This window comes from Crassostrea angulata, chromosome 8, assembly GCF_025612915.1.
Source record: "Crassostrea angulata isolate pt1a10 chromosome 8, ASM2561291v2, whole genome shotgun sequence".
Taxonomy (NCBI): Eukaryota; Metazoa; Mollusca; class Bivalvia; order Ostreida; family Ostreidae; genus Magallana; species Magallana angulata.
The window spans coordinates 8,065,376-8,090,252 of NC_069118.1; the positions used below are offsets into that span (position 1 = coordinate 8,065,376).

The window sequence follows — 24,877 nt, forward strand, 5'->3', positions numbered from 1 at the left end:
AGATAATTTACAAAATTTTGTGTATCAACATTCTTGTAAACAAATGAATAATCAATTCATAATTCAAAAATTCACAAATAGATCTATCTACATCAAATTGATAAATCTACGTGGAATATCATTTTTGTAGATCATACCAAATTAAGTACGAGTTATCTAGATCCTGTATAACATGGCGACTATGAATGACGAAACGTGGCTAGAGAAATTTGAAATATAGTAAGAACTTGGTTCAAGGTAATTTTCACTACATTGCATCACAATTTGTCTATAGTTATATCCATGATGTATATATCAGTTTGATTTTATTAAAAGAGCCGCTTCCACTCGGCATGTTTATTTGTGTTCCAATATGGATAGAAACAAACACAAATAAGGCGTATTTCTACACATGCTAGACACATGTGTTTTGTGAAAATGAAATTATACTAAGTGATAATTTTCCAACTAAAATTGACTTTAAAAAATTATTTTTGTTGATTGTGTATGAAAGTTATTTCCGTTTGATATGATTCTCTCAGGTAAGGCTTGTAATATTTCTTGTTTATATTTCGAATTTCCTCTTAAACATGTCTCATATTCAGGACACTCCCCACGAATTGACTATATCATTTAGTTTATTTTTGTTTTCTATTTTCATGCAGCTGTGCGAAAGATTAACTCAACTAAACCATTTTTTGAAGGTTACAGACATGGAGTAATAACACAAGACATTTTTCACTATAACAAACCCATTGTGGTATATTTCAAAATGGATGAGGATGCTCTTCGTGGCCTGGACCCAAGGGCTAATCCACAGCTACAGAATAGGGTAAATTTTAGATAAATTAGATTTTTATATAAAATTCTGTCAGAATGTTAGAAGTATATAAGATATCATAGATTTATATCTATAGATGTAACTACAAGTACAAACTGATATTCAGGAGACCAAACAATTTTATTTCAGGCTTTGCAGTATTTTGAACAATTAAAATCCTCACCTGATGGTTGGAAGCTTTGTGCTGCAACATTCACCAATGGAAACTATTTTGGGTCAGTGTAAACCTATTGATAAAAAAGCATAATTTATTCTCAGAGAGTATACTACCTAGTTGGATATACATGTATATTTATCAATTTGAGCATAGGAAGAATACTTTTTCATATGTCCTGTTTCTGTCTATTTGTAAAAGTACAAGGTTTCTTTTTCAGAAATGACCAAGTGAGATTTTTCTGTCTCCAAGTGATAGAGCATTATCTGAGATACAGGTAGGATCTAAGAAATCATTAAGCTCTCCATAAAGTATAGAATCAAATTATTAAGCATTTAATCAGTAAAGATTATGTTCCTTTGGGGCTGACGTTGTTCTCATCATATTCTACAGGTACAGGGAAGCTGGCATTGATGACCAACAGAGTGTACGCAGCCTCATCTGTACATGCCTCCAGCTGATGGTTTGTATCTCAATACATAAGCTAGCGGTGACCAGTCTTATAGTACAAAGCTGTTAATGAAATGGTTATGGTGAAAGGATTTGTTTCTATGGTTTAACCTTTTTTTATGCTCTTTTTGCAGGGAAATGAATCAAACCAAGACCGAAATTTTTTACGTAATAAGGTAGCACAGATTACCTCCCTTGGTTTTGTTGCTGATTACCCCCATCGGTGGCCCTCCTTCTTCACTGACCTGATCGGGATCCTGTCGCCAAGTGCTAAAGCTGTGGACATTTATCTGCGAGTCTTACTGAGCATCGACAGCGAGGTGGTAGACAGGGAAATTGTCCATACATTTGAGGTAGGAACATGAGGGTTGTTGTGGTTGTCTTTATAAGAGAAATGGAAAAAAGGATCAATATTTTTCTACCTTGCTTGCTTTCTGTAAGACTTGCTTTTTATTAATATGATATTTTTTTATACAGTTTTTTTTAGTAAACTTTTCCATATATATATATATCTTTATGTAAAATATCTGTCTGATTTCAGGAGATTCAGAGGAATACAGTCATTAAGGATGCCATGAGAGAGCAGAGTGTGTTACAGCTGACAGAGACCTGGTACACCATCCTGGTAAGTAACTATAGATCTCCGACCCCTAACCGTCCTCAACCCCACCCCTCTTGATAATGATTTTAGAGAATACATCTGTAGATGTTTTCACACTTAATTTACATGTGCATTAATATGTATGATTTTAATTTTTTGTCAGATTTTCCCCAAACATTTTGATTTAATAAATTTTAATTAGAAAGCCATTTGACCAAATTCTGTTTTTCTGTACAGACCCAGTTTCAGTCCAGCAACCCTGAGGTGACCTGTATGTGTTTAGATGTTATTGGGAAGTATGTGTCATGGATTGACATCAACCTCATTGCCAACGACAAGTTTGTGGGGGTAAGACTTGACGCCTTTCTGAGATGTAAATGACAGGATTGATTGTTGATGTACCTGTAAATTGTATGCCGTGTCAAATGCAGGTTACAAATAGGTTTGTAATCTTGTACCCTTGGGAGCAGAATCTTAAAAACAGAAACTTTAAGGTTTTGTTTAAGATTACTGGAATCAGGTATACAAATGCATACACCCATCATGCTAAATGTCGGTACACATATTAGAGAATGTATTTAAGTATGAAACTACAACATTTTGTAGGTGTTGCTGGAGTTCATGTCTATGCCTTTGATACGGGAAAGTGCATGCGATTGTATCCATGACATCATCAACAAAGGAATGGAACCAGTAGCCAAGACCAAGCTCATCGAGTCCTTTACATCCATTCTGCAAAACCGAGGAATCTTCAACCCACAAGAGGTGAGAGTTCACAGCTTACAGGTCTGTGTTTATAGTGTAAAGAACAGGTTGACTCTGTGTGATAGAGCCCTTATCATGGAATGCTAATGCATGTTTATTATTTTTAGGAGGAGGAAGGAGATTACATGGCTAAACTGTCCAAACTTATCAATGGGATTGGGGTCAATCTGATCATCAGCTGGCAAAAGTAAGAACAATTATGAAGTTAAAGTAAAACCCTAGATTCTGTACTAACAATATATGTGTCATGTATACACTATGTAGTGTACATATGTTCCTAATATCAATATATTGTAAAACTTCATCCCTCTTTTAAGGTTTTGACAAAAAATGCTTGTTCTTGATTCTGTTAACAATTCTATTATGCAAAAGATAAGAAAATGAATGTTGTTATAAATTGAATGAAAAATTATTCCAACAGATTGCAAAAAGCAGAGGATCAAGAAAATAGCAGTGTTACCATGGCAGCACTAGAAGAGAAGGTCCCACTCATGTTCCGTTTCCTTGGTGATGAGGATGACGACGTTTCGGCGGCTGTCATTCCATTTGTCCAGGAGTATATTGGAATCCTAAAACAGATGAAGCAAATATCCCCTAAACACAGGGAACACATTGAGGTACAGATTGTGTATACACAAATATCAGAGGATGTGGGGTTAAGAAAATGTTAATATCAAACATACACGTAAATGTAATTTATGTACAGTATATGTATACATATATTTAATCATTTATTAACTGTTTTTGTAAATAATAACTGTACAAAACAATTGATTCTCCTATTATTAAAGTTGATTCTTTTATTTTAGGGTCTGCTGTACACTGTTATTAAAAAGATGAAATATGATGATTCCTACAATTTTGACCATGAGGTTTGTTCTATAGAATGAAAGTTAAACAGCCTCCATCCCTAGTACTGTTTAGTAGATTCCTTATCATAGGAGAGGAATTGCTATCCGTGTGAAATCATGAGAAGCAGCCCAAGCAGATTTTAAAATCATGCTTTTGTTTTTCAGACTGTTTGAACTATGTAAAATGATAAGAAAAAATTGGTGCTCACGATTCTATATTCTCATGCTTTGATACAAAACAATGGAATCATAGATTTAAACACTCATGTAAACTAAGGAATTTATAGTATTTATATTTCGTATGTAAGGCCTAGTTTTATAATTAGTGTTAATCTGTGAGATGGAAATGAAGACCTCAGATTTTTTTTCAGGGTGAAGATGAGGCCATGTTTCAAGAGTATAGAAAACAACTAAAGACTTTATTCACAAATTTATCTGCTCTGGTAAGTACATGTATATATCTACTGAAATTATTTCATTGAATTTAATGATAGGCTATCAGTGTTTTCCCCAGAAAATTTTTGATGCATGGGGGGAAGTTTGTCAGAGTAAGCGCGCGGTGCAGCATTAAAGCGCCTAAGCCGGCGCGAAATCACTGCGCGTAATGATAATATAACCATTTGATGAAACATACTACATGATATGTACTATAATTGATGCATTTTCATGAAATCTACATCAACAAGTATCATTTCAATTCATAATTATATTTTAATATCTGTGTATATTTAATATACAATTTTTCTGGGTTTTTTCTGGCAAAACTAATAGCAAAACTAATTGGTCCTCACAAAACACAAGAAATATAGATTCACAAGGCAGTTCAACATCAGCTTCTGTCCCACTCTTTCGTCTACATATTATATAGAGGAGATTTTTTTAGGGGGTGTTGAACAAGAAATAGGCAGAACAAGTCCATACAATTACAGCAAACTTGATTCATCTTATTCTAGGCAGTTAATATTTCTTGTTTAAAATGGGGGTTTATATGAAAGTTTCTGTGATATCTTGACACCAGTCCCCTTCCCCGTTTACATGTATATGTACACAGTCAATCATTTTCATAGGCATACAATATACGATGTTTCTATATAGTCATGTGACATCGCATCCGTGCATTTCCTGCAAATAACTGTAGTTTTTTTTTCTTTATTGTGTATATTTTCTCAAGTTTCCAATATCCTTGCGGCAAATAAAGAGTTCAAGCATATCGAAACCAAGTTAACACCATCGAGTGAACATCGTGCTATTTTTAGATCTTGGAAAATCCACAACATTCGATAATGGCGGAGATGTCGAAAAAAGCACATTATATTAAAACAAGAAGTAATCACGTCTCTATTTATGCATCAATCACCAATTAATAAACTCAGTTTTAATATATCTCAATCATACGCTAAGTCTTTTTAACCGTAAATCACGTGTGCCCCCTTGCTGGGATCGATGTCGAAGTTAACTGCACTCAATGCGGGTGCAAGTGGTTTTCTGAAGTTTGAGCGGAGAAACGACAATTTTATATCTACTACCGGTAATTACAGTTAAGATGTGTAATAATTGGGAAATAAATTTTGCTTTGAAATAAACATGCATAGCTGGAAGCATAATCATTACTGTAAAATCAGTGAAATATCAATAGGGCTAATTTTAATAGATCATCTTTAATCTTACGTGTTCATGAAAATGCTATTAGCAAATAGAATGCTATTAGCAAATAGAAAGTTTTTTTGAATCAATTATTTCATCTACTATATAAACCATGTTTTGATATTCATATTTGATATTGATGCTTGATTAGGAATCATCAATGTAACTTTAATTCTGACTTGGAATTTATAAATCCATGTGATTTTGGCAGGACACGGAGCTGATGGTGGTCACCATTCACACCCTGGTGACTCAGACTCTGCCCCAGTGGGAGACGGTCAAGGTCTGTGACCTTGAGGTGGCCATTACCATGCTGTACATGCTGGGCGAGGCTTTACCGGTAAGGACTGCCAAGTATTGAAATTGTAGCTTAAGTGCTATACATTTTATTTAATAGTCATAAATTAGGGTACATGTACGTATGAAGATATTCACATTTTAAAAGCCCATATTTTGAATAAAATTTAAATATTCCTGAACGTGCCAATGCAACCTGTTCATTTTGCATGTACATGTACAACGTGTATGACCAAAGATCCATTCTACAAATTAACTGGACCAGGTACTCTAAATCTTATGAATGTTATTACACTTATAAATTTTGCCTAGCATAAGTTAATACTTAAACGTTTGTAGTTTTGTAGAAATGTGTACATGTACTTTCAATTGTTATTGTGTCAACATTTCGGGAAAATAATTATTTAGTTTTGTACATTGTAGAATCCCCAAGGACAGCAGTTCAGTCCTGACATTTCAAAAGCCAGTGCCCTACAGAACATGATCAGACTGGTGAGTTCCAAATAACAGTGTAGTGTATTTATGTACTGTAGGTGTAATCTCTGTTAAGGCAGGCTCAATATTGTTACGTTAAGAATGACAGATCACCAATCAGACTGTTTATGGTGTAAAAGTCGTACGATGTACAATAATATATATAGTCTGAACTAATTATTCAAAGAAAAATTAAAGATGACCAATATTTGATGAAAAAGTCTGTATCACTGAAATACTGTAAACTGAGTTTTTTTTAATTTCTGCATATCATCATATAACAAGTATTACAATGAAAACAATAAAAGAAGGGGAAGTGGTAATAATAAGTTGCTTTAATCTTCACTAAGTTATGTAAGATGTATTGCCACTGAAGTGAAATGACAAAGTTTACATTTTCCATGCATTTATCTTCTACAGCTCATCAGCAGCCGTGTAAGCTGTCAGGGTCACATGATTGTAGAACTGCAGTTTTTCGAGACAGTTGCCAGATATGAAAAGTTCTTTCTAGCTGAACCTCAACATATTCCTGATGTTCTGGTTTGTCCAATTTTGTTTCTTACATTTTGCTGGTACTTTAACAGGTCGAGACCACTATATTTTGTGACGTCGGCATAAATTTGCATACTAAATTAGCCATCTGTTTACTTTTATCGACAAACCAATCAGGTGAATGAGTTGCAAGGCATTGTGGGCTACTACAAGTTTCAGTGTATACAAAGCGTATTGAAAATATATACCATTTTGAATTGTTCTTTGGAAACTCAATTTGAATGATTTTTCAGAATTTATGAAATAAATATGGACAATTATGTCTGAACTTCAATTTCTATGCTCACATTTAAAAAATATTGCATATGAGGACTTATATCAACCTATTTAAATACCCCATTGTCAATGTTCAAAAGAGAGGTACGTCCTATAGAATTAGAAGCAGCGAGTACCATTTTTTCACGTGATATCCCATATTGAAGATAACATTATTAGAATGCGCGTTGATATTTTCTTCAGGGACATTCATCAGAATGCTTAACGGACAAAATATTATATATGCTGCACAGCTTGCGCTTCTGCGTTTGTATATTTGTGTATTTCTACTACCGTGGCTATTCACGTATGTTAAAAATGTACAGTTACCTGTATTTATTTCTAGTGCACAATGATAAAGTCACCAATACACAACTGTGCAGTTTTTTCTTATCAAAACCTGTTTGTACTTGTATGCGTATGTTTGTCAGTCGTTTGATACTGTTCATTTTTTAAGCAACAATTGATCAACTAAAACAACAGTATTTTTCAATGTGAGCATGGAACAAAGTTAATGGTACGTAATCTTTCCTTTTTTACCTTCTAAAGTAAAAATCAAGATGTACAAACATTCCGACAAGCAATTAAATATTGTGAATAAAACAGACAAAAACCACGTGCGTCTGTTGAATCGAAAACACGTTGTAGACCGTCATGCATTGCAACTCATTCACTGGATTGGAGAATCTGTTTGACGAAAATACTGTCACGTGTTAAATAATGCTATCCATATAAGGTAGTGTACCCGACCTGTTTAATTAAGATATATTTTCGAATCACTTGCACCTTAAGTCTGTCTTGTTGGATATCAATTGAATGCTTTACCCACAGATGGCATTCACGGATGAGCGAGGATTTCGTCACCCCTCAGCACAGGTCCGGAGTAGGACATCTTACCTGTTTTCCAGATTCATTAAAGGACTTAAGTAAGTGAATTAACAAATATAGAAAAAGTAGTGAATCATTTACAGCACAGCAATACCTACAGAATTATAAGAGATTCATTAGGAAATACATTAACAAAAAATTACCCACAGCATTAATTTTGACATTCTCTCTCAGATAACACATTATTTACTATAAACAAGTTTTCATATGTATACCAGGTTTTGTAGTAGACTCAAAATTACCTCACATGCTGAAAAGTTCATGTATGATTTATTGATAGTACAGTAAAACCTTAAGTATGAATACGGATAAAGCGAATTCTCTGATATAGAGAAGTTTTTTTTAAGTCCCAGGTAAAATTCTTATCAAATCTTTGCAAAATTTTCCGGTTATAACGAATTGGGATAAAACAAATTAACGGATATAGCGAACTGATTTTGAGTCCTGTAGAGGTGAATAATAACAAAATTTAACACTTTTATTACAAATTTCTTTACAAGTAAAAAAGTTCGCACGACCATCAAACATAATAGTTTGAATGAATTTACCGGTATTTTCATATAAAATTTCCAATTCACAATCCCATTATTAAAGGTATTAAAGCAATGTCTGTTTATTTTAAGCCTCAATTAGCAAAAATTATAGTCTGGTGAAAAAAAAACATATAAACAGTGAATTCGCTATAGTTATTTTTACGAATTCATTATTTGGATATAACGAATTACAGATATAACGAAGTTAACCCATTGGTCCCTGGGACTTCGCTATAACCGAGTTTTACTGTACTGTTAGTAGTAGATGATTTTTTTTGCATATTCAATTATATAAAGAATTTCATGCTATTCCAATATTAAGAAAATGAATCTACATTGTCTTTAGGTGTGTATTTTCAATTGATTTATTTATTCCACAGGTACTTAGACATGATGATTAGGTATTTATATGTTGATTATGTTTTAGTTAAGAAATGTAATATGGAAAAACTGCTGTATATAAAATGCGGACAAATATTTGGATATATAGCTGCTTATGGGAAAATTTGAATTGTATTTCTGTTTAGCATACATGTACATATACAGGTATTATTTATATTTGGAAAGTTTTACTATTCTTTATTTATGTTCGGGAATTAATACAGGTGGGAATGGTATTTTGTACAGATACATGTACATTAAGTATAAACTAAGAATTTTTTGCACATGTCAATCAATGTAGCTCACAAACCTAAATATTTATCTTAAAAGTTGCTTGTTTCATAAGACGAGAGCATGAACAGGTCCTGATGATGTTAGATCAGGAACACAATAAACCAAATACTTGTATACTGAAAAATTACCTACTGTGGAATCATTTAAATTCATGGTGGCTCAATTTTCGTGGTATTCGTGAGTAGCTCTCCCCCACAAATTAACATCCTCGATGAAAACAAATGAAGAGTTTTATTTCTTTCTGACACTGAACACTGGTGCATTTACAAAACTACAACCCCACAAATAGCAAAAAACTCAATCCATAAAAATTGGCTCTTAAATTTAAATGATTTCACGGTTTTGCTTTACATGGCATTGTTAAGGAACTTTTTTTAATGCAAAAGAAAAGTGTACCGGTACATGTATTTCTGAAGAACACTTACATAATAGGGCACCAAAGAATGTCATTTATAATGCTGTGGGTACTTAATTTTTTCAAAATATTTTTGTTTGACATTTTTAAACCCCCCTTTTTTTTTTTACAAGTAGTTGATATGATCAACAAATAATGTTTTTTGCTCAACTGTGTATGTTTCAATACACAAAGTTTAATGTTAGAAAAAGTTTTCCATAAAGCAACAGATGTTAGTGAAAGTGAACATCTCCATGTTTTTCATTATCTTCATTATCAGGGGACAATTGAATCCTTATATAGAGGATGTGTTGAGTCGAATCCAAGATTTACTGGTCCTCAACACTCCTGACAATGGGTACCAGCATCTGCTATCGAATGAGGACCAGTTGTTTATCTACGAGACAGCGGGCAGCCTCATTGTCTCCAGTAGTCTCTCACCAGAGGTCAGTGAATGCTTAAATACAGTCAGATATTCAGTGTATGCTATACATACCGTAGTTTATTTCTTAAGCTAACTAATGTAATTTTGTAGTTAGATCTGCAGTGCAAGCATTTGTTCTATGAAGTTTGCAATTTGTTTTATCATGAAGATAGTATGAAAAATTATAGTAAAGTTCATTATTTTTTTCACCAGAGAAAACATCACTTAATGAAGGAGTTACTTTCACCAATTGCCAGTAAGTTTGAGAGCTTGTTGAGCAAGCTACAGGGGGAGACAGACGAGAAGAGACAGTATGCTTATGCACAGAGCATCAACATGGCCACATCATTAGCAAGGTACATGATCAGTGTAGAGTCAGAAGTGTATCAGTGACGTTGCAGTAAAATATTTTGTTGATAATTTTTGCATTCTGTAAACTTGATGTTATGCTTGTGCAGTAAATCAAGAGCAACCTCAAATTTAATTCACAGCCAGCCTTATACCAAAAAATAGATGTACGTAATACATTAGTTAAGATATACATGAACAAATTAACATCTAAACAATTCTTTTCATAAGTTGCCACTGTATTTTCAGCCGAGTGAGCAAAGGATTTTCTAGTCAACAAACCATGCAGGCCTGTGGCTGTGTGGAGACCTTCACCGACCTGCTGAAGATCTTCCTGCAGGCTGTAAATGTCCCCACCCACAGGCAGCTGATACAGACGGGGGTGAGGCAGTACCTCCACAGGATGGTGGTCTGTCTGGAGAAGGAGATCCTGCCCTTTGTGCCGGTCGTTCTTGAGAACCTGCTGAAGCAGCCCGAGGCCAAAGAGCTGCATGACTTCCTGCCACTGATGAACCAACTCATTATGAAATTTAAAGTAAGTACAAAGCTTTGTTTGCTATGTTTAGCAGATTCAAGATTGTAGTGTCTGCGATACTTTATGTATCCACCACGGTCTGCAAATATATGCTAGCTAGCCATTACAAGCCCTTAGATGTACAATGCATTAAATACAACTTAGATACCAACCTTTGCAGATAGGGAAGCTGCTTGTGTAACTCAGTGAAGTAGATACTCTAGTGTTATTATTGGTTGGGCCGTGAAGGAAAGAATAGGTTTGCAGTTAGTATTAAAAAATTTGAATTTTATTTTCTGTACTTGTAAAACGATGACAGAGTTTATAGTTTAGGTCAAAACCAATACCTCATTGTATGGCTTGATGATCTACTATTAAGATGTGTAGAAAAAAATTAGGTCAGCAATAGTAATTTAATGGTTTACTGTGTATTTCATTTGGTTTTGATATGTCAACAGGCTGCCATTGTCCCCTTCCTACAACAGTGATTTAATGGTTAACTGTGTATTTTATTTGATATTTCGACAGGCTGCCATTGTCCCCTTCCTACAACAAGTGTTCATGCCTCTGGTCAGTACCATATTCCAGGTCCTGTCCACGCCCTCAGACGACCTTGACCAGGTCACGGCCGTGGAGAAGAAAATGCTGCAGAGGAGTTACTATTTATTTCTGTCTACAATAATTTCCAATGACTGTTTGGATGTCATCAAAAACCAAGGTACAGAAATTAGCCATGTAGGATAACTACATGTACATGTACATGTTAAGAATATTACACTAACGATTAAATTGTTTCTCAGCAGAGAATTTTCTGAGTGAATTAAATTATAACTTGTGAAAGATAAATTTCGTGTTTAAACGAAAACCAACTAAAACTGGAAAACATTATATGCATTGGACTTATAGCTGGGATTTAAACCATATTTTACCCCTCTGTGTACTTTTGTATTTTTCAGAGATGAATAATCTTCACAGCCTACTTTTAACGGTTGTCCAGGGAGCGGCAGACATTCCAGATCCACAGGTCAGAGTTCATGTCAGAGTTCATGTCAAAGTTCTGTCAGAGTTCATGTCAAAGTTCATGTCAAAGTTCAAATTAAAAGATTTAGTCATTTTAACCATCAGAGCATTAGAGATTTTTGTCTATCTACTTGTATCTTATTTAATGGACGTTTGACAACAGGGTAAAAAACAAACGAATAATTTCAATTATTCAACAAAAATTTTGCAGAAAATCCTTAGATTGGCCTATTTTGAGGATAAGTCATTAAAGTATATCTAATAAGTGTAATTACATGTCCATGCAAATAATGTAAATAATCTGCTTTATTTTTATAGAGTCAGAAAATGTGTTACAACATAATGAAGAAGCTGGTTGAGACTTGGGGTAAGTAAAAGCATTCTTTTTGCCCTATATCTGTGTGATATGGTGGTAGATTATTTTAGTTGGTAAACAATAATTTCTTTGTTGACTAACAACATGTTAGTTACATTGTATGATACCTTGTATGTTTGTGTAAAGTACCATGGTACATCCAACATTGTATGTAATCATTTTTTCATATGCCTACAGTCATCATCAGATATTCAGTGTAAGATACGATTAATCTTTTATTTCTTTCAGGTGGGCCCAATGGTTTAGCCGGCTTTGTGGATTTCATGTACAAGAGTTTTCTGCCAGCATGCTTTCTTGGTCCAATGAAACCCACCTTTGACCTAAACGATGGACAAACTTCACTGGTATGATGACATAAACTTGAATGATTCTATTGACAGAAATAAAGTATTTAAGAAAAAATCCAAATATCATAATCTGTCATTATTTAAAGACAAGTGAATTTACAAGAAGTGTTTTGACAGTCATTGTGAACATTTTATTCGATTGAACAATGATCGTAATTGTAAAATGTACATGAATATGTCGGTGAATATATAGAATGTATGATTGTGTACTTATATATGTACACTGCAAGCATGGCCTAAAATGACTGATGTTTTGAGTTTTAAATGATAAGTATTCTCTTCATACAGGCTCTGGGAGAGTGTGCTCAGTGTTTGAGGTGTATGCTGGATAAAAGGGTCAGTATACAATGTAGAGTGTATAAAAACATCCAATACTTTCCATATCCATTCATTTTTTTACTTGCTAAGATTAGATGAATGGTTTTCAATGAACTATGATTTAAATTCAATGCCATTTTGAATTTGGCTGTAATACAACAGTGAAAGATATTTAGTAGAGTAAACCCAACTTATTCCTTAATTATTTTATTCCATACAGGGCCAGGAGTTTTTAACTTACCTGTCCACCGATTACCTGCCCAAACTGAATGTACCTGCTGAAAATATTCAGGTATTACTTGGTAAAACATTTCCATAGCAATAGGATATTTTTTTTTTAATAACAGGAAAAATGAATGATTAAACAGATTTGCATTGTAAGATTATTGTTTGAACTTTCATAGAAGTTTTTTTTCAGCAGAGAATTTATAAATGATGTTATGGTCTATTGATTTTTTCTTTTAACATTCACAGGAGTTGTGTGGAGCTTTAAAGACAGACAACAAAACATTTAGAACTTATTTAAAGGTAATGAGGCATTGTATATCTTAATGCTGAAATAATCATACACTTCAATAAAATAGCTCCAAAACTGTATCTCTGGTTAAAAAAAATTAGGACTGTCAACTATAAAACTACAGTTTTATGCTTGCTTTTAATTGGACACAAACGCATGTGGTAGATATCTTTCACTTTTATTTCCCACTAAAATTATCTCCCTCACCACCTATAAAAGCAGAAGAGCATTATATTAACCGGTATCTTCCTTTTGACGATCAAAATTTTTTATCAAACTCTATAACAATACAACTTGAAGTCAGCTTTACAGGATTGGTGAAAGTGTTTTAAGAATTAATTTTGCCGTAGTTGATTAGAATGTTTAAAGAAGTTTTGTGGAAAGTAAAGATAATAGTAGTATGAAATATGTCCACTGTTTTTAAAATAGAGCAAATAAGGCCAAATATAGAGCTTGTTTTCAAGAACCATGAAGTTTTTACATGACTGTGAAGAAATGTTCATTTAGTTATCTTATTTTTTTAAGCAATGAGCATGCAGTTAAATTATAACAGACACTTTTACATGTTTTATGCAGCATTATATCATTTGTAATTTTCTTGCAGAATTTTTTCCTGAAAGCAAAGTCATGACAAAGGGTTTGTCTCAGAAGGGGAGACAACTAGCTTCATCATCCTCATCCTCATCATAATCATCATCACCCAGGAAATGCAGTGTAAGAATCCAATGAAGAACTTTGTGTTTGTGCAAGAACTTACTGAAGAAGGAAGTTTGTATCCGAGACTGGTAAACCAATGACATTACCAGAGAGAGTCAGTCTTGTCCCCATGTAGTGATTGCTTTTAGCTGTTGGATGTGCTTTGTGCTGTTTTGCTATTTCAGTTTTGTAATACATGTTGGAGAGTTTTGAGAAAAAAAAAACTGAACATGAGTAGGGTGCTATGAAGGTCAGCATTTCAATGCAGTGTATTGATGCCAAAAAAGTATTTTGTATTTGTTTTAACCTTATGTAAAGAATATTGACTGCACTACAATAAGAACACTAATCCTCTCTATTTTCTCACAGTTATTTTAAAGAAAGTGGCATTATTTTATTTTATTTTTTTTTAATTTTGTGCAAGTTGAAGAAATTTCAATTAGAATATATCTGAAGATTTTGGTGCACATTGAGTGATTGCATGTCACCATACGGAATGCATTGGACAGTTTGATGCAAAAATGTGTGTCGTGTCTGAGAGAGAGAGAGAGAGAGAGAGAGAGAGAGAGAGAGAGAGAGAGAGAGAGAGAGAGAGAGAGAGAGAGAGCTTGTGTTATATATTAGATACATTTGATAAACATAACCTGAAGAGAGAGAGAGAGAGGAGAGAGTCCTTCATTAAAGCAATTAATTTGTTTTATTCAGAGTAATTGCATTTCTGTCTAATTTTGATCTGCAATCTTTAATAGTCATTATTAATATTAACATAAATATGTACATAGATATTGTGATAAAATGAATTAATGTTATTTTTTATACATCCAAAACTTTTCTTGAGAGAAATCACTTGTACATGAATTTTACTCAAATATGAATTTGATAATTTGTGACGAATTATGTTAAAAATGTTGGAAGATATTAATATTCAAGGTTGAGTCATGAAATGAGCTTTTTACACAGCAATAAGATTTTGTGTTCTCTGTGTATCAGACCACTTTATAATGCATTGCATATAATGTCTTTTCTGTTAGTTTTTGGGTTGTTACTGCTACAGATATTGTTATTATATTATTTTTTTCTTTTAAAATTAAATAAATCATTTGTAAACATTGGTAAATTGTTGTTTCTGTACATTCGGTAGAGGTATAATGTGGAATCACCATTGTTTGTGGGGGACAAATATTCCTGGCTTTCATAGGTAACCCTTGCCCATGAATTTACATCCCCTTTTAATACATACATACAACTTGTAAATATTTTCTGTGTTAGTTCAGGACAAATGACCGTACAAATGATTCTGAGCAAAAACACCAGTGTTAAAATGTACTTCATATGCATAACCCCTCATATTTTGTCAATGTAGACTTCTGTTAGCTTTTATTGCAATGATCAGTCCCTGTTATACATTCATGTGTCATTAATCAGTAAGTAATCGAGCTCTATTAGAGTAAGTTATTGTCTATTACACTCTGTCCCAAGATATCCTGGATTCACATTTTGCCTGATTGCAAGATATTTATAAATTCCACAGGGTTCAAACGATGTTCATTCAAAAGTATGAAAAATTTCCTAGATTCCTCAGTCAAAATGCCCCTGTTAGCTTATCAGGTTTCAATACAATGCTAAAAAATGTGATGTATACAGGGATTTTGTATTGCAGCAAGCCCCGATGATCAACTATTTCAATTGTACTTCTTTCACAGGTATGTGTATTTTTATTAAAAATCATCCAAATGTGCTGCATAAATATCTTGGGACAGACTATAGTATGTTTTTCAGAGATTCCAAATCTTGGAGAACACCATGTTTGTCATTCTATGAACTGTTCACCTACATTGTATCACGAAAAAGTTTGATTTATAATGTCTCTTGTACATACTTGAGATAATCACATCTTTTCTTAAATAATTTTATGTGCAAAATTGTATTAATCAGATCATTCATATTCAAAACTTGATATTTTGCAAGGGGAACTAAACAGACCCAATAAATAAAGAATTGATCTGTGGTCTCCATTCATAACCCTTTACTGACCTTGACCTTTGACTTTTGACTACAGATGTTGACAGCCTAAGAGGGAGGTATAGAGCATAGACTCTGCGTTAGTTCCACTTTTCACTATTTTTCACTATTGGACTTAACATCAAATTGATACATTTCAGTTTCACAGAACATAAAAAAAACAGCAACAGATAATGTATGTTTTATATCTTTATACTGGAAACATGCAACGTATAACTACACAATTTATTTACAGAATAGCACCAATATTTCAAAATTTACAACATAATAGCACACCTGAGATGAATATCAAAATGCAAAAAACTCCTTGTACACTGTGATGGAACTCTAAACACTATTCATTAATAAGTATAAATTGTGATTGTCTCAAATGTCACTGAATATCTGAGCATGATGTTATCTTTAGTCAAAGAGTGTGGAATCATAACGGATTTCAGAATCCCAATCCGCCAGGCACAGTCAGTGAGGGTCCAGAAAGGGTCAGTGACGGGACACTACAGGATGTCGGGAACTGGGGCATCCCCTGGGTCTGTCTGTCCATGTACTGACAGCTGGGTCTGGAGAGCGTTTGGTTCTGACAGCTGGGTCTGGAGAGCGCTTGGTTCTGTTCCGCTTGCTCTGTCATTAGCTGTGTCAGGAGGCGTGTTCTTTGCTGGAGGTCCATCTGATCCCAGACACTGCTTGAGGCGGACATAGGACCGTAGCAGGCCGGGAAAGGGAACTGACAGGACACGGGGGAGAACGGGGCCGGGGCTTTGTGTCCATGGATGAACATGTTGTTCTCAGGGCGGCTGTACGGCATGTAGTGTAAGCTGAAAGGGAAATTGAGAAATTAAATATAGACTTGCTGACTTTCAACTATTACAGATACAAAGAATATTTTCAATAATTGATTTTAAACTTCATGGATATCGATCATCACAAATTAAACAGTTTATCTATACCATTACTGAATATAGACATTTGCAATGAATTACCTATAAAATAGCAAAATCGTTTAATTCTGTATGTACTTTATTATGACATCACAATGATTACCGCTAGCGCTTATTGTTTGATGTTTGCATTATTGTAAACAAAAACACGGTTATGTTTTAAAATAATTCTGATTGATTTGCCTTTCTTCATATATAGATAATAAACAGCAAAAATCAGTTAAAAAGTGTTCACGGGATATGAACTTGGTTGGTCACGAGATCAACCTAGTTCATATCCTGGTGAACTTTTTAAATAACTTGCTGATTTTAAATTAACATACTTAGAGTTGGGTGCAGTCAGGGTGTTTTCGGCGACTTTGTGGTCCGGGGGAGACAGTACGTGCTGTTGTCCGTCCTTGTGACTGAGTCGACAGGAACTGCGCATGTCCGTGTTGTATAGCTGCTTCCGCATCCAGGCCACGTGGGAGTCCTTGGACTGCCTCTTGAACTTAGAGCGTCTGTTCTGGAACCACACCTACAATCAATTGTAAAAAAAATTAAAACCTGTAAACAAAATCCATTCACAATAGTTTAACTTGTATCTTTTTTCTCTTCTTTTTTTTTTTACCTTTGTAATTTATAATGAATTTTTCTTCAGTTTTAAAGAGAACCAATAATAATCGCCATTGACTGCTCGTTACTTTTAATAATGTGTATGGGATGAGGCAATTTTAATGTGTGTGTATGATTCTTTTATTTTTTATTTATTTTTTTTTTTTGGGGGGGGGGGGGGCACCTACCGACACTTTGTCCGTGCTGACGTCCAGTCTCTCCGCCAGGTCCTCCAGGGTCTCTGTATCCGGGTATTGGGAATCTAGGAAAGCGCCCTCTAGCAGCTCCAGCTGTAAACGACAAGTCAATACAATGATTAATCATCAAAGGAATGTGTTTTTAAAGTTTTGCATTTCCAATTAAAACTTGGGTCCAGGTGACTGATACAGCCCGCGAGCCTTTTGTTAAAAAAATTAGGATTGCCGTTTAATACAATTAGTATGTACTTATGAAGGAGTTGTTACTTATCAATCGCAGAATTCAAACTATGGACACTGTTTTAAGAACATGATTGAACGTAATGGAACATTTATGTGTGTTTGCTTATAATTACTATTTTAAATCCTATAATTCTGCGGAAAATTAACGGACTTCTGACATTATGTTTTTTATAGAAAAAAATGCAGAAGCAATATTTGCAATTCTCTCTTATTTTTACCAAACAACCACATAGAAAAAAAATAAGCATTCGATATCGAATCCCAACTAATTTTAAGTATTAAAAATCGATGGTTAACATCCACGAGTTATGGACTACTTTAAAAAAAAAGAATTTTCTTTTCCTGAAAAGTACCAATGTTGTGTTAAACATTCACTTTCAAGAATATTAGCTCGCTATTTTTATTTCCAGGTAAATAGTTTTCATGGATCAGAAATGAAGGTTAAAATTGAGATAGAAAAAATCCTTAGTTAGATTAGGTTGCTGCTCCAAATCTTTATATCGAAAAAATTTTATTTTAATCATACTTAAAACTTTGTCCAAAATATAAAGCGTTGTTCCTAACATTACAACAACTGGAGATTTTTGTTTATACATAGGCCAGTTTACATCAAACTGATTCGAGTATTGTTTTTTTTTTCTTTTATCGAGAAATCAAACAATCATATGCATTTATAAGTACAACGAAGTGATTGCAACAGCTTTCTGTTCACTTCGAAACAAAATCATTCATAGAGAGAGAGAGAGAGAGAGAGAGAGAGAGAGAGAGAGAGAGAGAGAGAAGAGAGAGAGAGAGAGAGGGGGGTGTTGGGAGGGGGTAACTGGTTGGAAATTTGTATTCAAAGCTCGCATATATAATCTTTATATAATCAGAGTCTACTTCTATTGAAAAGAAAAAGTCAAATTTCCCATCTTTAATAGATCATTAAGTCTGCAATTCTGGGTAGCTAAATACTTTAGAGTTGACATATGTGTTAAAATATCTAAAAGTTATACATGAACTGTTAGTTTTTCATTAAGACATCTTTTCTTTTAAGTATGGTATTTTATCACCAAGAAGATAGAGAATGAATTTCAACAGAACTGGGTCAGGATTTGGCCCAAATATAAAGATTTAAGGATCTCTTGGAGGTACAATTTTCTTTGTTTGGCATAATTTTAAAAAATCGCTGAAGGAGTTCTTGAACAAATAGGACACTCCCACAGTACATGAAAAAGTGTCTTGTGGTTTACACAAGTTACATAACTTACGACGTTCCTTTCGAGTATTGAACTTAATTAATACTTCTCTTAAACTTGATACTTTGCATACTTGCATACTTAAAATGTTTGGTTTTATTTTTAATTAAAATAAAAATTTTGGTCACAGTTGCTCTTAACATCGATTTTCCCATTGTCGATTCAAGCGCATATTCGTCGTGTGCATTTTTACTGAAGACTTTAGAATATGTTATAGGGGGATTTACTGTCAAATTGAGTGTTTAATTTATTTAACACGAAGGTGTTATCCTAAGCCCACATTTAACAATTAATATTAAGGTACCTCACTACACCCAGACTTATTCTTTTTAAAACACTACGTCACAATATGGCGATAAAACTATTTTGTTAAACAGTTTATCACGTTCGATTTAGTGGTATACATATCGTCGTAGCTCAGTGGCCAAAGTATTTGGCATCTGAACCGCAGATCATGAGTTCGAATCCGCCTGGAGCTTTTGTTCATGTTTATTGAATTAAATTTTCGAAAAATGTAATTTTTCATCCAAAATTGCACTTTTTTGCCTATTTGACTTAAATACTTCTTATTCATTATGATATCTATCATAATCAAGTAATTTTCTGCTGATTTGAGAAAATATTTCAAGGTGTAGTGAGCCACCTTAAGTTTAGTGGATGTTCCTACCTGTTCGGGTGAGTACTTGGTCCTTGGCTTCGTGCCAGCTCTCTTGTGAACGTCAGTTTCCCGCATCTGTAAAAAGCAAAAGGCTTTATTAAAAGTCTACATCAGTAAATGAAAATAAATATATGTATTCCTGAGTGTGAAGGTTGCAATGGGGGGGGGGGGGTGAAGGCCATAAATGCTTTAATTCCTATTCTATACATTTTCTTATTTATTAACAATTAAATTTGTAGATCTTTATTTCAGCATAAATTTAATGAATAACACTTTACTTGACCAACTTTTGGTTTTATTTAAATGGAAATATAGTAACGCTATACAAATTTACAATATTATATTCAGCCGTGCATTGGTGCTATTGATTAGATAAATTATTTGTGGATTTTGAATTGGACTCTTGGTTAATTTATCGTCTACTGGTCAATATACGACCTTCATTCAATCAATGGCTGACTTCATAACTTATAAAACAGACAGATTAATTTTTCTTGTATATAACTAGCTAGTCTGATAATTATTCCATAACACAATAATCTCGTATATGAAGTGGTTAACTACATGTTATTAACGGACAAGTAAATTGAATTAAAAAAAAAAATCTGACTTTATCTTACTATTGAAATTATATTTTTTAACGTTTCCGTATTTAATAATACTCTATAAAATTTAGTTCTGCATATTAAACATTTTGAATTTGAATTGAATTGAACATATTTTATTGATTAAATCAAATGGATAAGACACAAGTTCTAAAACTTAGATAGTCTTCTCCTAGTAATGAAATTTTATAAATATTGCCAGTAATAACGTTAGATATGAATACACATAAATATACATGAATAAACAATCTACTACATATATAATATTAAACATTATATATGATCATTCTACGGAAATATAAATTAAAATACAACAAATATTAATGTCTCTGAACCCTGCATGACTCTTTACATGCACCTAAGTTTGGTTTTCTCAAAAGGACGAAACCCTTCCTTATTTTAAAAGAAATAATTTTTTTTTTTTTTTTACAAAATTCGTTGTCAAATTTAGCATAACATACAGGGTAAATGTTTCCGTCACGACACATCAATCTTTAATGATTTGACCAATCAATTTTGAGAATTCAATTTTGGTATTACCGGTATGATTAAGACCTAGTTACTTGAATAAAAAACCCTTTTGCACAATATACAATGAGGCACATAGCATTGCACCCCCCCCCCCCCCCCCAATGGCCACCACCATTTTTTTTTTCGCGGAACAGACATTTTTTCACTCCGGATTAGGATTTTAAAGATTGGCAAAAAGGTTGGGGTTTATTTAATGTTTTTTTTTATTGCTCGTCATGATTTCGGAGAAATCTGCTCCACAACAACACCCACTTTAAAAAAAAATAATGCTATGGCGAGAACACTATATATAAACACCATAATAAACGATATACAACAATAGGTTCATTGAAAAAAATAGAAGATCTGGGACCGCTAACATATATATATATATTATTCCACAATATCATTTCCCCCATTAAAATTTTTGATTTTAAAACAAAATGAATGCAAATATAAAGAAATAAAGATCGAATTTTATAGTTTTAAGAAATAAATATTTTTAAATATTTTAACGAGAAGAACTTGTGGGTTGTTCGAATTTGTTTCTGATCGATCGATCCTGCAGAAATATTATGCAACAAGAATTTAACACCGAAAAGTTAAACAATACAATATTACCGAGACTAATAATAAAATAATGATAATAATGGTAGGAACTATGCATATTTTCAAGTTATCATTTATTATAAATATATCGATCGTTGATACTGTTGTTGCAATCATTAGCTACATAAATTTAGAATGGAGTAAATTTTGGTCTAATATACAATATGATGTGAAAACACATTCAACCAACAAATCAAATTCTTAAAAATATACAACTTGGATAAAAATTTGCCAAATATAATATTGAAATAGTATCATGTATATCTTGAATACTCACCATTGCTCTTTACACAACAAGCTGCCTGTAGTATTTTCTCAAAAATGATTTGTAAAATACCAAATCAGTTCTACCGCTAACCGTTATCAAAATACACGCGCAGGCTCTCTTTCATCTTTCCGCCAATTTCAAAGCTCATCATTTACACCATGAAGCACTTTGTGTTAAAAGCACGCACGTTGTTGTGAAAACACTGAAGCCATTACAACAATTAGAGGATGGTATTTATATGCTCATGATATGTAGATATTCTGTTTTTACAAAACACCTATGATGTCCCCCGACAACTTTTAACACAGGGATTAAGATAATCCGATAAATCAAAATATTTTTTCCCGAGTAGGATAAACAATAAGTATGCTTGCACACCAATTAATTTGATTATGTCTGGTTCTCTCAATGAATTAATGAAGAGAAAGTTCAAATATATAATTCTATTTTATGTATTTAAAATAAAACCAAAAATATACTAAAACTTTGAATCACCATTTTAAACATGTGAATTCAAAATGTAGCACAAAATTTATTGGGCTTGAATAATTATAAAATATTCCATAGATTTTACGATATACATGTAAATACAATATATGAAAGAAATTTATAATCCAATAATTTTTTACCCATACTTAGAATTCACATGGATTTTATGGTTTTACTTAAAAATAGGATAAAGTACAACTAAAGTAAGAAATTAAAATATTGAATCGTGAAATATCTAAACATAATGTTTTATATTCTCTGCACGTAAAGGGCAGATTGTGTCATCTGTTACTTCACGAAAACACGGAAAAGAGCATGCAGTAGGATTTATTAAAACCTTTAATATAGTTAATTAAAAAATATATATCAAGAGTAAAAATAGGCATTTAAAATTAAAATTGGGTCATATGCTATAAATCACAAGGTTTTATAAATAGCAGAGGCCAATATATAGATGTTTTCTTAATTACATTATTTAGAACCCAATTTGGTTAATTTAAATAACAGATTTTTAAATTCACCTTTGAGAGACTTTACTCTATTAATAATTTCTCTCAAATCTTGTACTTTGCATATCGATTTTTTAATTGATAGCGGTTTCGTTAAAATATGCGGGCACATCTGTTTAAGACAACTTAGAATAGAAAAGGTTGGTAGTTGATTATTTTTTATTCTGATCTTGTCGCAAAAAGGCCACGATTTGTCTTTGATTTAATTTCACACATCATTTCTCTTTAACAAATTCTATCAACCTTGATTCAAATTGACCGAGAAATGAATTTATGTCTGTCAAATAGATAATGATGGGTCGTTTACAAATTGAAAACTTTTAAATTTACAGACTAAATAGAAAATTAATACATGAACACCTTTTACTTTTAGAATGTGTGTCTTGAATAGATGCAATGTTCATTAGCATACTGTGTACTGTACGCAATAGCCTTACTATCAAACGTGCACGCAAAGTGAATTCAATGATTATCAATGAATTTCCCGACGTTGACGGAAATGATTTTTCTACATTTTCATTTTTTTTATATCAACTTTGCAAACTTATTGAATTAAGAATTCAAGATAAACGCACTCAAAAATAAAGAACTGTCAATTGCATGTAATCGACCAAATTTGCTAGTATTGCAAGGAAATTTTGAGGACAAATACCAAGAGTGAAAATTTTGGCATTGGAAAATATAATTATATAATATAGGTCTACACAGAAAAATTCGGCAAATGTGTCTGTGACGTCATAATACGACTCTACCGGTCTCGTCACAGTGTGTTAACGTCATAATAATAACGCCATATGGTAAAGCAACGTAGAGATGGCCGCCAGCAGTGAGATAACGACAGCCTATATTATTATGGAGGGATCAAGGAGCTGGCTTTGTCAACTCAGAAATTACTTTGAGTGCTTTGTTGAAAATTCTAGTTCGGAAACTTTATTGGACATGGTAAGTTTGTATTTAAATTGTTTCTACATAACTATGTCTTGAAGCATTTTTAATTTAAACAGAAAATATTTGTTGTGCGAATGTGTACGTTCGTTTGACAGATTGCATTTCTTCAGATGATGTGTTATACCGTTGCTCCTCTATGCAATGTTTTGTTTGTCTTCATTTTTTAGAGAGGTCCATATGTAGTTAAAACAGAACTGATTCTTCAAATAGCAGAAAGAAAAGTAATTCAACAGGACAGAGCGCTATTGACTTCAAACAGAAAGAAGGAAACCAAGAAATGTTTTGGTAGGAAAAAAACCAATATAGACTTGATACATATATTTCATTTTGATTATGAGAATGCAAACAAATAAGAAAGGAATAAAGAAATAAAACAATGTATTTTTACAGTGGAGCTGAAGAAACTCTTGATTGCGGCTTACGTAGCAACCATCTCTGTGTCCAAAAACAAATTCACCAAAGAAGAGGCAGCCACCGTAGATAAAATGTGGCTGAAACTGACAGATAACCTGGCTGGGATGGGTAAGGAATTGTTCATATAGGGAACAATTGTATATTAAACTTATTAGTTTTTAATTTAATATTTATCTTCTGATGTTTACATGAACTGCTTGTATAATCACATGTATTGTGAATATTTCTAGATACTGCACCAAAGGTTGAGGAAGTACTTCGTGATAGCAACCATGTAAAATATAATGTAAGTATACATGTTAAAGAGCAGACACTTCTGGTGACTGATTGCTTAGTCCAATGACGATTGTACTAACAATTTAATTACTGTGATTTATATTTGTAGATAACAAGGCTTAAGAAGAAGATTGAAAAGAAAACACAATCCAAATGTAGAGATTACGGGGGTAAGCGAGACAGTTTTGTCTTGAAGAAGAAGAAATCCCATCTCGTGCGCTTTGTGCGCTACCTGGCCAAAAACATGCGAATACTGGAGTAAATGTTGTGCCTTAACTTGTAATTCATTGTGCACAAAATATTTATAAATGTTTGTAAGTCGTCTATGTCCTAATTGAATTATAATTAAAAATTGTAATAGTCGTACTATATAGATTTATGTTTTGATTTCACCGACGGAGGGCGATATACCCCACCCCTCTACCTCTGCCAGTTTGTAAAATTGAGTG

At 33.1% G+C, this 24,877-nt stretch overlaps 3 protein-coding genes across 4 annotated transcripts; 2 read left to right on the top strand and 1 right to left on the bottom strand.

Annotated features, from left to right (window-relative positions):
- The first annotated feature begins 131 nt into the window (after window positions 1–131).
- On the top strand, window positions 132–15,024 carry LOC128159162 (exportin-T-like). Of its 2 annotated transcripts, XM_052822216.1 has the most exons (29): window positions 132–237; window positions 684–811; window positions 950–1,035; window positions 1,195–1,251; window positions 1,368–1,437; window positions 1,559–1,777; window positions 1,966–2,049; window positions 2,263–2,373; window positions 2,632–2,790; window positions 2,898–2,977; window positions 3,212–3,407; window positions 3,600–3,662; window positions 4,013–4,084; window positions 5,497–5,625; window positions 6,006–6,074; window positions 6,477–6,596; window positions 7,695–7,789; window positions 8,665–8,685; window positions 9,634–9,799; window positions 9,991–10,133; window positions 10,375–10,660; window positions 11,168–11,357; window positions 11,596–11,663; window positions 11,978–12,026; window positions 12,264–12,379; window positions 12,671–12,718; window positions 12,921–12,992; window positions 13,175–13,228; window positions 13,822–15,024. In XM_052822216.1, exons 2-29 carry the CDS (start codon window positions 752–754, stop codon window positions 13,846–13,848), a joined length of 2,910 nt encoding a protein of 969 aa, XP_052678176.1. In that variant the 5' UTR covers window positions 132–237; window positions 684–751; the 3' UTR covers window positions 13,849–15,024. The 2 variants fall into 2 exon arrangements, with proteins under 2 accessions (XP_052678176.1, XP_052678177.1); XM_052822217.1 differs by lacking the exon at window positions 8,665–8,685 and having other exon boundaries at window positions 133–237.
- A 1,093-nt stretch (window positions 15,025–16,117) lies between these two features.
- Window positions 16,118–19,875, bottom strand: LOC128159235 (paired box protein Pax-6-like). Its single transcript, XM_052822300.1, has 4 exons — window positions 19,810–19,875; window positions 17,653–17,754; window positions 17,194–17,387; window positions 16,118–16,747 (listed from the first exon to the last, which is right to left on the bottom strand). The coding sequence occupies exons 1-4, from the start codon at window positions 19,873–19,875 to the stop codon at window positions 16,369–16,371; spliced, it is 741 nt and encodes a 246-aa protein (XP_052678260.1). The 3' UTR covers window positions 16,118–16,368.
- Window positions 19,876–23,588: 3,713 nt separating this feature from the next.
- Window positions 23,589–24,783, top strand: LOC128159171 (uncharacterized). The gene is made up of 5 exons (XM_052822231.1): window positions 23,589–23,732; window positions 23,906–24,023; window positions 24,129–24,260; window positions 24,383–24,438; window positions 24,538–24,783. Exons 1-5 carry the CDS (start codon window positions 23,604–23,606, stop codon window positions 24,688–24,690), a joined length of 588 nt encoding a protein of 195 aa, XP_052678191.1. The 5' UTR covers window positions 23,589–23,603; the 3' UTR covers window positions 24,691–24,783.
- Window positions 24,784–24,877: the final 94 nt, after the last annotated feature.

Coding starts and splice junctions, on each gene's coding strand:
- LOC128159235 (XM_052822300.1), bottom strand. CDS start 19,875: ATGCGGGAAACTGACGTTCACAAGAGAGCTGGCACGAAGCCAAGGACC. Junction 17,755..19,809: donor CCAAGTACTCACCCGAACAG/GTAGGAACATCC, acceptor TGTCGTTTACAG/CTGGAGCTGCTAGAGGGCGC. Junction 16,748..17,193: donor CTGACTGCACCCAACTCTAA/GTATGTTAATTT, acceptor TTTCCCTTTCAG/CTTACACTACATGCCGTACA.
- LOC128159171 (XM_052822231.1), top strand. CDS start 23,604: ATGGCCGCCAGCAGTGAGATAACGACAGCCTATATTATTATGGAGGGA. Junction 23,733..23,905: donor CGGAAACTTTATTGGACATG/GTAAGTTTGTAT, acceptor TTCATTTTTTAG/AGAGGTCCATATGTAGTTAA. Junction 24,024..24,128: donor GGAAACCAAGAAATGTTTTG/GTAGGAAAAAAA, acceptor GTATTTTTACAG/TGGAGCTGAAGAAACTCTTG.
- LOC128159162 (XM_052822216.1), top strand. CDS start 752: ATGGATGAGGATGCTCTTCGTGGCCTGGACCCAAGGGCTAATCCACAG. Junction 1,778..1,965: donor AAATTGTCCATACATTTGAG/GTAGGAACATGA, acceptor GTCTGATTTCAG/GAGATTCAGAGGAATACAGT. Junction 6,075..6,476: donor TACAGAACATGATCAGACTG/GTGAGTTCCAAA, acceptor TATCTTCTACAG/CTCATCAGCAGCCGTGTAAG.